The sequence below is a fragment of the Chenopodium quinoa genome, unplaced genomic scaffold (genome assembly GCF_001683475.1).
Source record: "Chenopodium quinoa cultivar QQ74 unplaced genomic scaffold, ASM168347v1, whole genome shotgun sequence".
NCBI lineage: Eukaryota > Viridiplantae > Streptophyta > Magnoliopsida > Caryophyllales > Amaranthaceae > Chenopodium > Chenopodium quinoa.
In genome coordinates this window covers 4,925,544-4,939,385 of record NW_018744626.1, presented here as the reverse complement: position 1 = coordinate 4,939,385, position 13,842 = coordinate 4,925,544, and the positions used below count along the sequence as shown (strand labels likewise).

Sequence of the window (13,842 nt, the reverse complement as noted above, 5' to 3'; positions counted from 1 at the left end):
AATGAGGTTGTGTTGCTGAAACCGTGTTAGGTTGTGTAATGCTGAAACTACGTCGGGTTGTGCCATGTCGAATACTAACTTGGCCAGTGCCACTGCTGGATAGCGTTTTGCTCGGAATTCTTACACTTACATTAACGTCGAATATTATTTATAATTAGACCTTTGCTATTGCTCCATCTTTCATTATTTGTTTGATGCACAAAATTCAGATTCTAACCATTATTGAGACAATCAACTTGGGTTTTCTTGAAGAGAAAGAACGAAAGATCCTGACTTAATGTATAGAATCAAGTAAGATATTGAATATTTGTTAGTAGGGTCAACTACACCTAATTATCGGACCAATAATATCATGGTTGTTGATTTCATTGGAGTTAATGATGCTTTGTTGTTTGCAAAACCGTAAGATGTGGGGGAGAACCGACTAATTAAGTAAGAATGTTATGTAACATGGTACTATAGCCTCAAAAAAAAAAAAAAAAAAAAAAAGAAAAAAAAAAAAGTAAGATGGTATTACAACTCTTACTTTTTAAGTTAAAAAAGAGAAGAGGATGAATGTTGCAATGATATTGTTTATAGGGGTAAAATTTATTCAGGAATTAACTAAACAAATTTTCTTGTCGATTAGATCGGAGTCCTCTTACCCCCTTCTATTCAAAAGGTTTGTACCTCATTTGATAACTAAATTACTCTAGAACGTTTTATGTGTGGCTGACCATATCATGTAACCAATTATAAAAGAAAAAGAATAAAGTAAACTTCTATAACACTGATCGAATAACTCTTATAACAATAACTAATTAACTCCTACCGATTACTGAATGGGTGACCCTCATGATGGCTGGCCGAACAGTACGACCAACCACATATAAGGATATTTGATTATCATTCATTTGTTATCTTTATTCCATGAAATTCGAAAATGCTTAGGATCCATTACCCACTTTTTACTAAAATCAACCTTACTATTTTATGATATGCTTTATTCGAAATTCCTTTTTAGGTAAACATCTTTAATTTTATAAACGAAAGTCCTTTTCAATTTAGCTGGCTGTCTCAATATTGAAAACAAAATTTATGGTTAGGGAAAATCTTGCATTTCGTATGAGGATATATTTATGGTATTATTGGGAACAACACTATTCAAGGATAACTATTAATGTATCGCACTAAAAGATACATTTTCATATATGGTTTATCCCCGTTTTCTTGAGTTCTACTCAATTATTATAGCAACAAAAAACAAGAAAAACACAAATGGTTAAATACTTCGTACTTTGTATAATTAGGTCATAAAAGTGGAATGACATATGACAAAATATGAATAAAAGGTTGACATAAACGGAATAAAGTAAATAAAATTTAGAAAAACAGATGAAATAAAAAGTGAGTAAAACTTGAAAAAACATAGAAAATACTACTGTAGTACATTAGTATGGTTTTGGATGTACCAAAGTCCATGCATATACGAGTGAACAATAAATACACTTAGGTGTCATGTAATGTAGAATATATAGTATAATGCTTTAATTTAATCCTTTTAAAATTAAAAAAAAAATCTAGAAGATAGAGCAATAATCACTTGAATTTGTCTCATGCAATTTATATCAAAAAAGCCTAAATCTTAGCCCACATCACATTAAGTAATTGTCTTAATTCATAATATATGATTGCTAAAAAGCCTAAAGTTTTGCTGTCAATGGCATTATTATAACATATCGAAGCTCTTTCTTGGCTTTTAATTGGAAAAAATAAACCCTTTATTCGTTTCCCAATAATCAATGTAAGTCCTATATCACTGCTTCTAGTGTTGATTTTGCATATAATTTTAACTATTCTTTGATAAATTTATTATAACCGACAAACCGTCGGTATGATGCTATTGCTTGTCAAACATGAAATCAGCTATGCAAGAAATTGTTTTTTGAGATTATGTTATGCAATTTGTCAATTTTGGTACGATATGCATTTAAGGGTAACTCATGATCAAACAACAACTATGATAAGTCAAAGATCTTCTACGGAGTACTATTTTTTTGCGGATACGTACACACACTTCGTATTTATTGTCATTCCATATGGGCTTGTGAGTCACAAGTCAATTGGAATTGACCTTTCTGTTGATGCATAGATAAGGTTGCGTATATCTGAACCTCTGTTTTTGTAGAACGAGACACTTCTTTTAGAGGTCCTTAAGGACTCGTTATTAAGTATTTGCGTTTCATGAGCAATTACAGCTCTAATCAAGTCGTACATCTTACTTTCCTTTTGATCATTAAAGCGGCCATAGAAGTATATAGCTCAGATCAAAACTTATACAAGTATACAAAGTATAAAAGCATTACAACACACGTCCAAAGCATAACCTGTATCTTGAGCTGTTATTTTTGTTTTGAACAATTACAAAGTAATTATTCAGTCACTGAAGAAAACATAATGCAACAATTTAAAACAAATTATATCATTGTGCTAATCCTTTTGATAATGACAGAAAGATTCTCAATAACCCTGTAAATTTCCTCTGTTTTTGGATGAGACCTGTCATTATACACAAACTTACAGGTTGATCCTCCTAGTTCTACCCAACTACATCCTACTTCTTTCTTCAGATCCTGTTGTTTCATCGCCGTTCTAATGTTTTCTGATTCATCCCATAATCCCTTTGCAGCATATATATTCGATAAGAGCACGTTCATCTCAGCATTTGGAGGGCTAGTTTTCAGAATCTTTAGTGAAACTATCTCTCCAAGCTCAAAATTTCCGTGTAATTTACAATAGTTCAATAAGGTTTCCCAAGCATAGGATGGAGAATCTAATGGCATTTGTTCTACCAACTCATAAGCTTCATATAACATGCCAGATCTTCCAAACAGATCAACCATGCACGCATAATGATCAGGCCGTGGAGTAATATGCCACTCGCTTTCCATAGACTTGAAATAAATTTGTCCTTCTTTAACTAGACCTTGATGTGCACAAGCAGTCAAGAGGGCTAGAAATGTAACATGGTTAGGTTTACAGCCTGACTGAATCATAGAAGAGTGAAGCTCGAGTGCCTGACCTACAGATCCATGGTATGCTTGAGCCACTATCATGGTATTCCAAGTCACAGTATCTCGATAATCTATGCTTCTGAACAAGGTGGCAGCATCATTTATCAGCCCACATTTAGAATACATTGATATAAGTGAACTAGAAACCAATACATCATGCACATAACTAGTCTTAATTGTTTGTAGATGGAGTGCTTTACCCCAACCATGTAGAGCAAGTGAACCGCACACAGACACAATGGTTATGTATGTCGTTTGATCAGGCCTAAATTCTCGTCTTTTCATTTCAGAAAACAAATACAAAGCTTCCTCTGTTTGAATCCCAGAAATAACTGTATTCCAAGAAGCTGTATCTCTCTGAGTCATAATATTTTCGAAGAAGTTTTGAGCATTTATCATATCTCCCTCTAGGACAAACCCATATAGTATTGAATTTGATGAAATGATATTCTTCTTTGGCATCCTCCCATACAAATCCAAAGCCTCTTTTAATCTACCATTTTCAACAAACCCACTAATCATACAGTTCCAAGCAACAATGTCCTTATTCGGCATTGCTTGGAATAATTTCAAACCCTCGTCTACCATGCCATTTTGCATATAACCTCGGATCATAGCAGTCCAAGCTTGTGCATCCTTTTCGAAAGGAATATCATCAAATAAGGCCTTCGCCTCATTCATTAACCCTGCTTTTGCATAGCAAGTTAGCATACTAGTCCACGAAGCCAAATCGCGCTCAGGCATGCTTAAGAATAACTCATATGCCTCTTCAACACATCCCATTTGAACATAACCACTCAACATCCTATTACAAATACCAACATTTCGATTATAACATTGATCAATTAATTCTCTAGCCTCTACAATTCTTCCATTTTTTATATACCCATTTAACACTACATCCCAACAAACATGGGTTTTCAATTTATCTGGTATCTGATCAAACAAAATTCGCGCTTCTTCCAACTTAGCACGCCCAGTATACCCACTTAACATTGCAGTCCATGAAACAACATTCTTGGCAGGCATAGCATCAAACATACGACGAGCTTCATTAATCATATGATTTCTACCAAACCCAGAAATCATACAGTTCCAAGTCACCACATTTCTCTGCGGCATTTCATCGAACAGTTTGCGTGCAGAGTCAATATCGCCCCTTTTAAAGAAAGATGTAATCTTTGTGTTTAACGAAAAAGTATCATGGTTTGTTGATGAGATAATTGAACTATTCCCTAAACTGCGAAAGAAACCATTTCTTCTTGCAAAGTGCCGAAAATTTGAAAACATAGTATCTGGAAATGTGTTTCAGAAGAACTGTAACTTCCATGTGTAAATACAAAGAGATGACTTCATAAAACTCTACTAGTATCAGTATAATTCTAAGTGGATTATACGATTACTAGATACAAGTATATCTACCAAAAATAAAATAAAAAAATACAAGTATATTTTTAACGGGTTATATTACTATGGAATACAAGTACTCCCTTCATTACCAATTACTCACAACAAAGGAATAATATTTATGTCTCATAAATAATACTCCGTACCCTTTTATTGCTAGTAACACATAATGGAAAAAGTATTATTTTGTATTTTATTTTTTTGTTTTTAAAGAAGCAAGCTTGTCAATTTTGAATGATTGTTTGACTTTTGTCAAGATTGAGAAAACCATATTTCATTAATCTTCTCAAATTGCAATAGTTTGATTTTTGCCTTATTACATACTCCGTAATAACTTTGAATGGAAAAATGTTACAAATTACTGAATTAGTCTAAATTTATATATTATATGTTTAATATATCAAATTTTATGATGTTGACCAATAAATTTTTTAAGGTTTTAGTAGTTAAAAGTGCATATTAACAATGTGAATGTCAAATCGATATTGTTAAGAAAACAAATGAATTACTCTACATCGTATTTATTGTGTATCCTATTAACTCGACGGAGAAGGTTAAAAAATTGACAAATTTCATAATTTCCTATCACCTCTTCAGCCTTAAGAATACCACAACTCAATAGTTTTGGAAAAGTTTTGCAAAACACTTCAACATAAAAAGGTAGCACATTATGTTCATGTACCTAAATTTGTTACATTGCTAAGCTAACTAACCCAAAAAAAAAAAAGGTTAAGTATCCCTTCAAAATTCCGCTGAAAGGGGTATGTATAGTGTGATTGCATAAAGTACCAAATTATAAGAGATTAAGAGCCTTGTAAATCACTCAACCAACCTCCACCTTATTTCCATTAAAAGCCAAAAACTTTAAAAAAATATTAAGTTAAAAAAACAAAAAATAATAATGAAATTTAGTATGACCCACAATTTTAGCTAAACTTGGTAATTATGAACCATCACATACCTGAGATGAATGAAACTTCACATGTTAATATCAAGAATTTCATGACAAATTCCTTCTTACCAACCTTTCTATTCTTAATCAACCTACTCTTAATTTATTAGGTGAAATCTCACTTCTTAATTAATTATTCTAAACAAAACCATCCAGAATCATTAAAAGATCATGCACTATTTTAAACTTAATTTTTAAGCAAGTCAAACCCATCATAATACCCTCAACTCCAAGAAAATTGAGTTAAATTCTTAATTTTTTTTTCCAAGCGTATAAAAAGCTACAAAAACAATGAGGTACATGAAATTCGATTCTAAATCTTAAGCTCACCACATTGATTAACACTTTTAAAAGTTTACCAGTTAAATTACCGATACCTATAATAGAATCTGTAATAATTGTGCACCCAAAAACATTCTTAATTGGATGTATAAAGGAAACTTGTATAGAAATATGAAACCCAATAATTTCATTGAATTGATGATTTTATCATCTTTGCATCTCTTTTTGTATCAAATACTCTATCCTTTTTTCCACTTTAATTTCTCTGTACAAAATGCTCTCTTTTCAATTGGACAACAATGCTTAAAAAAAATGTAAGATCTAACCTTTTTTTTTCTTGAATCGAATAATAAAAACTTACACAAATTCCTCCAATTCTTTCAACTTTTCCTCATTATAATCATAATAACAATAATCATCAATTTCTGTCACGCTAACATCTTGATCATTGACAACATACCCTTGTACAACTTGTTGTACGTAACCTTGATCGTTTTGGCAACATTGATAGAACATACAACTCATGATAACATCAAGAACAACGAGGATGGAGTATATATAAGCGATGAGCACCCCCTCGAAGGCCACGAGCCATAACGAGGTATTATTAATCGGGTGTTGAGGTGTTGCGATTATTCTGAAATGAAATAAGGCCTCCACTGCGGCGAGGCCTAAATTAGTAGGCACGGCTAAGGCCAGCGCAGTGGAGGTCTTACCCCGAATTAAAACACAAGCTTTTAGTATAGACAAAAATCCACCCCTTCTCTCAATTCCTGACGAAACCAAGGCCAAATTACACACAACAAAAGAATTCGCGAGGATTATTGAGTAAAACACCGCGCCAAGAGCTGATAAGAAGAGCACCCATCTGGGGGAGTCGAGTTGGAACCCTTCTAGGAAGTTGAATGCCAAGAAAATGAGTGAAAAACATGTTGCATTCGCTGCAAATATAATAAACGTGTTGCAAAGATAGGTCGAGAGAATAGGGTGGTAAAGGGCTATAAATGATGAATTATTATTATTTGTAGTTTTTTTGTAGGAAAAAAAGTGTATAATTGAGGCTTTGGCTAATAAAAGAAAAGAAAGTGTAAAAGGAAGGGTGACTATTGAAGAAGAAATTGTTTGAGAGAGTTTAAGGCTAAGTAGAGTGAAAAAATCCGAGTACGGCGGGAAACCAGCGGCGAGAAAGACCGAGTGAAGGCGGCCATAGACGGTGGGGAGAAGCGCAAACGAGCGAGGGACGACGGCTAAGGAGATGAGGACGGAGATAGAGAAAGGTAGAGCAATGAAAGCAGCAACAGAGGTGAAAAATTGGTAGTGTTGTAAAAAAGTATAGATCGATTTTCTAATGATTTTTGCTGCTCTTGCCATTGAGATTGATGGATTTTCTTCCATGGAAAATTATAATTTTTTGAGGTGATTTATAAAGAGAAGTTGTTATCTAAACAAAGTGATGTGAAAATGAAGCGAAAATGATGTTGATGTTAGCTTGAGAATTTTTGAAGTTATATGTATTTTTGTTGGTATATATAATTTCCTCTGTTTTTTTTTTTTTTTTTTTTTTTTTTTTTTTTTTTTTTTTTTTCTTTTTGCTCTGTTTTTTTGGGGTGTAAGAAAGGAAGTTAGATGAGGAAATAAGCAAAGGGGGTTTGATGTTTGTTCCCTTTAATAATATGCAAATGATGGGAGTTTCTCTCTCTAGTCTTGTGTTTATTTTCTCTCTCTAAAAATGTTGGTGGTAGTTTGGAAGGGGTGTTTGGAAAATGGTGGTTTAGGAGGAATGGATAGGCCAACAACTAGAGACTGACATACTACTAGAGGAGGAGGTGGATTGGAGATAGAGTTGGTTTTATTAAATAAGGTGTTTTTTTTTTTTTTTTTTTTAATATTATTATTTTTTATAAGATTCTCAATATATATATTTTCAGGTATTCTTTAAATGGTACTCCATAACGTTTAGTATTTTACACTAATATAAAGTGGAGGTTTATAGATTTTATTCTTCGTAATATATGTATATCTTTTCACAAAATTTATGTATGTCAAAGAAGGGATATATTCAAATATACAAATGTGCTAATTTGTGGCTTTATTTGAAAAAACTTGCACAACATGTAATTTTTTTTTTAATTCGAAATAATTATTACGTACAAACTATTTTTTTTGGTAATATTGATTGTTTAATATTAAAAGTATAGTTGATTTTTTGTTAGGGGGGAAAAATATATGTTAATGCATTAATGTTATGCTTACATTATTGCAGAGTATATTTAATATTTTGACTTTTAACATGATTTGACCATTATCATAATTCAAACATTTCTAATTTCAAGAGTCCATGTATACCGGTATACGATAAGCCTAGCCACATCTCACATGTACAATAGTTTACAATCTCAATTCTCCATCTCCATTTGTAATTTGTATTGGTCTTTTGACTTTTTGTGAGGAAAAAAAATTCTATGGTAAAAGAGATTTTTTTTAACTTTTATTTTTGGTTGAGTGGCTCTTTATGGTTATTACAGTTTTATTGTTTAGTTTCCAAAAAATGAATAAATATGTGAAATTGACTTTCTCCTTACTCTAAAGAACTTAGCTAATAATTTGAAGTTGTAGCGCATGTTGGAGTTATGTATTATTATGAATTAACATTATTGTAGGCCATTATCATGACATTAAAACTTGGACTGTAAGCATGGTTAAACTATGTTTTCTTCATGATTATGAAATCTTTAATGGCATAATTATGAATTTATGATCATCAAATGCAACAACGACATATGAGTTAACATTAAATTTGAGCCATTTTTGGATTAAGAGTTTAATTAACAGCTGAATTTTTTTTTGTAGTTTATTTTTGAATTTATGGCCTACCATATTCATTGGTAATGGACTAACCTTTACTTGCAAGAAAAATAAAAATAATAGATGTATGTAATATAGCTTTTTACAAGGCGACAAGCAATGTATACGAATTTAATTGGAAAATTAGATTTTTACTAATTTGAATATTGAGTCATGTACAATCTATTCACTATAGTTAGTCAACCAATACTTTAGGGGAAGAAAATAGTAAAAGTCAACTCACTTCAAAAGTTAAAAATATATTACTCCTTCCACTCCCTTTGAATTTCACTACTTAATGATATTCTTAAATTATTTGCTTGTTTATTTATTTATATATTTATTTATGACAAAGAAAATTCTCTATTTATCCACTCAATAATTTTATTTTTTCAAGGAAAAATTTAATCCATATCTTTAAACAACTTTCTTTGATATTGTCTTAATTAAATAGACGAAAATTTAGTATGATACAGTCAATTTACATGTTATGACTTGAAAATGAAATAATTTCAAATAATAATGTTCAAGTTCATGTGATCCACTACTAAGTACATAGCTGAATTTGCTTACACATTTGAGCTGTCTCATTAATATTTTTGGATATAGTCTACTCATAACAAGTGGCTAACTTCACCAGGAATAATTTTTCTAACCAGTGCACAATTTTTCATGAACACTTTGGAAGGTTCTATATTTAAAAAAAAAAAAACATAAAATAAACAGTTTTTTGATAGAGAAATAAAGAAAAAAAATTACTAAAAATTCTAAATAAGGGAACAACGAATACAAAGGGGTTATAATTCATTTCAAATAATTAAGATATGCAAATTGTAATAATAAGACAAACAAAGTAATTGTTGCTCATACAAAAAACATGCATTAAGATAAGAGAATGATAGATCAGAGTTTGATGTTGATAAGACTTTAAGATAAGAGAATAATAGAGTTTAACAACTAGTTATTAATTGAACATAAATAAAGGTATTGTGCATTTGTGCTCAAAAATATGAATTGAAAATTTTGAAATATATAGTCATATATATGCAAGACAATTAAAAATTGAGGGATTAAACATAAAACATATTCTCTTTTACACATGAAATAAAAGTTCACAAATATCTCACTTATTTATTTCAATAAATTTAAATTGGATTACTAATGGAAACAATTTATATATGTTACGCGTAATATTTTTCTTATAACTATTTTTGAAACAAATTAAATTCTTAAATGTAATAATTAATTGATGATGAGATGTAGGTTTATTATCCTCTATATATATGATATCCTAGATTGAATTGATTCTATCAAATGTTCCATTTACAAGAACAATGATTAATTTAAACGGATTTAATTTCAAGTCACGAGTATTGAATATTGAACAATAGCACCTCATTATTACCAATTAAATTAATCATGACATCCACTTACATAAAACTATGAAAATATCATATATTAATAAGTAATTCAACTCAAGTTTCTTAATGACATAATTAGTATTATATAGTTCTAAAGTAAATTGACCTAAGTTGAGGTTAGTTGAACATCTCAATTGGTGTGATTTATTTGGAGTAATGTTTTGGTTGGGAAGGAATACTGCCTAAATCACTTCTACTTCAAATTAGGTAAGACAACAATTTTATGCATTTTTGTGGCTTACCAAACTTTAGATACTTAGCTGACTCACCTCAATGGAAAGAGGAAATAAAATAGGCGATCCATTGTTTGTTTTCATTATTCATAATCACAAAAAATAAGTTTTGAATTGCCCCAAGTTTCTTTTCAAACATTAATTATTACTCATTTTTGCCTCTAGAGATACATGTCTTATAAACAATACTTATCATTTGATTGATAATACTCCTAATGTTAATTCTTAACATAATTATCAAAAAAGTATATTGCGTGCCTCTTCGTAAAATATATGAAGTATTACATATGAGGAAAATATATCACAATAGTATGTCTTTCTATATTCTTACGCAATACATCAGAAGTATATTTTCAAACAAAAACTTTTGTATACATGTGATTTACAATAATACTTCATATTACTGTACATTGGGGGTAATTTTGTTGAATTTAGAGTAACTTTTATACTTTTTTGGATAACTTTTATCAATAAAGCATAAATAACTGTTATTTATATTAGGGTAAGTTATATATATTGGGTAACTTTCATTCATAAAAGGGTAACTTTTGATCATTTTAAAGTAACTATTGTAAATCCAAATTTTTAAAATGTTTTTGATTACTATTCCAAATTCCAATTATTGAAGGTCAACCTATATGCTCTCACTATCTCATGTGGTTCCCTATTAACATTAACATAATATAATCTCAATTGTAAATTTTTGTTTTCTTCCCTTCGACTGTATGAGAAATCCCAACACAAGATTTTTTTTTTTATTTTTTTTTTTTTTTTTTGGATAGACCAATAATGTACATAAAAAATTATATGTAGTCTAAGGCATGGAAGCGTGTACAGGGAGAATATTTCAAATAATTAAATTTAGAAAAGTGTTTAATTATAAGTTCTGTTATTATTATTTTAGTAGAAGTACTCTTTCAAAGTAGTTTTCAACATATTTATTTTGGGACATCTTAACTACTAACCCTATGTGTAATTAGCCATATCTTAACACTCAATTCCTTAAAATAAACAGATTATTTATCAACTACAATAGTACAACTTGTTTGTTTTATGTTGAGTACAGAGTACTTCGTAGAAAAAAGGTGTCAAAGAACCAATTCAATCAAAAATTAAAATCTTAAACTGATGATTGAAGTTTAACTCATTTTATATACTATTTTGAAAGGTATAAGAAAGTTTACAAATAATATGATGTGTGTGTTTTATAATGTTAAAAATAACCATATAATTCTTCCAAAAAAAAATCACTTAACTAATTTAGGTAAGAAATGATATAGATTCTTTTAGTGGCATAGATGATGTATTTTAAGGAATTATTGCATTGTTTTATAATACTCCGTATAAATAACAGATCACTAGAATTGATAGATTTTTTTATACTCCATACACATAACTGATAGAAATTACATGCTCTTCCTACTTTAAGATATATTTTTGCAAGATAAATTTATCTTAGATATCGTTTTACCTATATATATATATATATATATATATATATATATATATATATATATATATATATATATATATATATATATATATATATATATATTTATTATCAAATAATTGAATAATCAATCTTATGTATCTTTATCTTTAGACCTCATTTATTTACGAAATATAACCTAATTCTAAGAAAAATTATCATTTTACTCTCTATGTGTATATTTTCATCAATAACTTTCATCAAGTTTGTTGTATAGACTAGAGATACTTCCATATTGTTTTAGGCGGTAATGCCTTATTTTCGATATTAGTATGTTCTAAAATAGATATAACATACTCGTATTTTGCATAAAAAAAAAGTGATATTAGCCCTTAAGGTGAACCGGGTAGAACAACAAAAAAACATAGTTACAAAATTGCCTTTGTTCTCTTATTCTTTACATTTTAGGATGATACTACACACGTATTAGTCATTTGTTGAAAACGTGCACATGTAACACAATGTCTAATTTCATATAGTACAAGTATTGTAAAGTGCTTGTGAGCCCAATACATTTGGGCCAGTTTTTTTTTTATTGTGGGTCTAAACCCTAAAGTTTTGGGCTGATGTGAGTCCAAAACAACTAAAATGCAAATCAAGTCAAACTTTTTTTTTTTGGACAACAAGCAAGTCAAAATTTAGTTGACATTGCAAATTAAATTTGTTTCCCAGCAGATTCAAGTAGTTCAGAATTTTGCAAAGATCTTGACAATATTTTTCAAATATTAACTTTTTATAATTTTTGCTTATCGCTAATTAAAAATACAAATAATTGAAATTGTGCATTAGCAAAACATAACTAAAGAAATGTGTCAACTAAATAAACGGAATAAGTATTTTGCAGCCGGTATGGTTTTCAATACATATTAGTAAAGACTGTTTTAAAAGAAACACCATATTAGTAAAGAGGAGCTCTACAAGGGACTCCTTTCCTACTTCGCTTCCGATATGAATGGCCAAAGTCATTGCTTATCTTCTTCCCATCGACCTCCTCATTTATCGCGATTGTAGCCAATCCCTCTAAATCGATCTTTTGCTTCTTCATATTCATGTTGTTAATACCAGCAGCTTTTCTCTTCATCTTCTTCGAAGGCAGTAGTGTGACTTGATTTCGATTTTTATTTTGAATAAGTTGTTCCTTCCAATCGTAGTGTCGTTGCAAATCATCATCACTACAAGTAATCTTGCACTCGATCGAGCAAAACGAGTATCCCTCAGCTGGTAGAGCGTGCATACATTTAATACAACAACGACCGTTGTTAATCATCTTCATTATGTTGTCATCATTCTTTTTTCTAGACTTAGGAAAATAAATGTTATATACATTTATTTTAAACCCATAAATCTCAGAAAGGTCTATATCACGAATAATGTCTTGTAAAATAGGTACGATTTCCTTATTAATATATCCGTAACTCCCTGAACACTTCATAGCCCTCAAAACTCGATGACCTTTATGAAACTCATCCACCTCCGACTTTGTTAAACTCTTGCCTCTACATTTAACACAGAAGTAGGCTCGATCGATAATCACTTCTTGTTGATTTATCCTCCTCTTTTTGCTCTTGAATTCCACATTTAATAAATCTTGCACCAATGAATTTGATATCAAAACGCGTCTTTGTTCCTTAGGAAGAATTATTCCACTTTCATAATACTTTCCTCTTGTCATAATTAAGACCTAATGAAAAAAAAAACAATTAGGCTAGTAAATTAATCATAGTTCATTAATGAATTAAATTAAAAAAAAAATTACAGCAACAAATGAACATTGGACTATATATGCAATTCGGTATTACACCATTAATTGAAACCAAATTTTCTTGGATTACTTTAATTTATAATCAACTAAAAGAAATTTGAAATTAATTAGCATGTTATTTTAAAAATTAAACGTGGAAAATATTCATGCTTTAAAGAACGAGAACATAAAAGAGATTTTTTGAGAAGAAACGAACCCTAGATTGAGAATTTTAAGTAATCCAACTTTTTAAAAGATTAAAAACCTAAATTGAGTAACTTAAGTAATCCAACTTAAAAAGAAGTAAAAATAACCCTATTTTGAAGAACTATAAACTGATGAGTATACTAACAATTACTTAAACAAACAATTAACATGAAATTATTCTAATTAAACTGATTAAAAAAAAAAAAAAAAACC

At 29.9% G+C, this 13,842-nt stretch overlaps 1 protein-coding gene across 1 annotated transcript; it reads right to left on the bottom strand.

The window, feature by feature from the left end:
- Positions 1-2,456: 2,456 nt before the first annotated feature.
- LOC110700749 (pentatricopeptide repeat-containing protein At4g02750-like) lies at positions 2,457-4,175 on the bottom strand. The gene has a single exon (XM_021878350.1). The coding sequence runs from the start codon at positions 4,173-4,175 to the stop codon at positions 2,457-2,459; it is 1,719 nt and encodes a 572-aa protein (XP_021734042.1).
- Between the last annotated feature and the right edge of the window lie 9,667 nt (positions 4,176-13,842).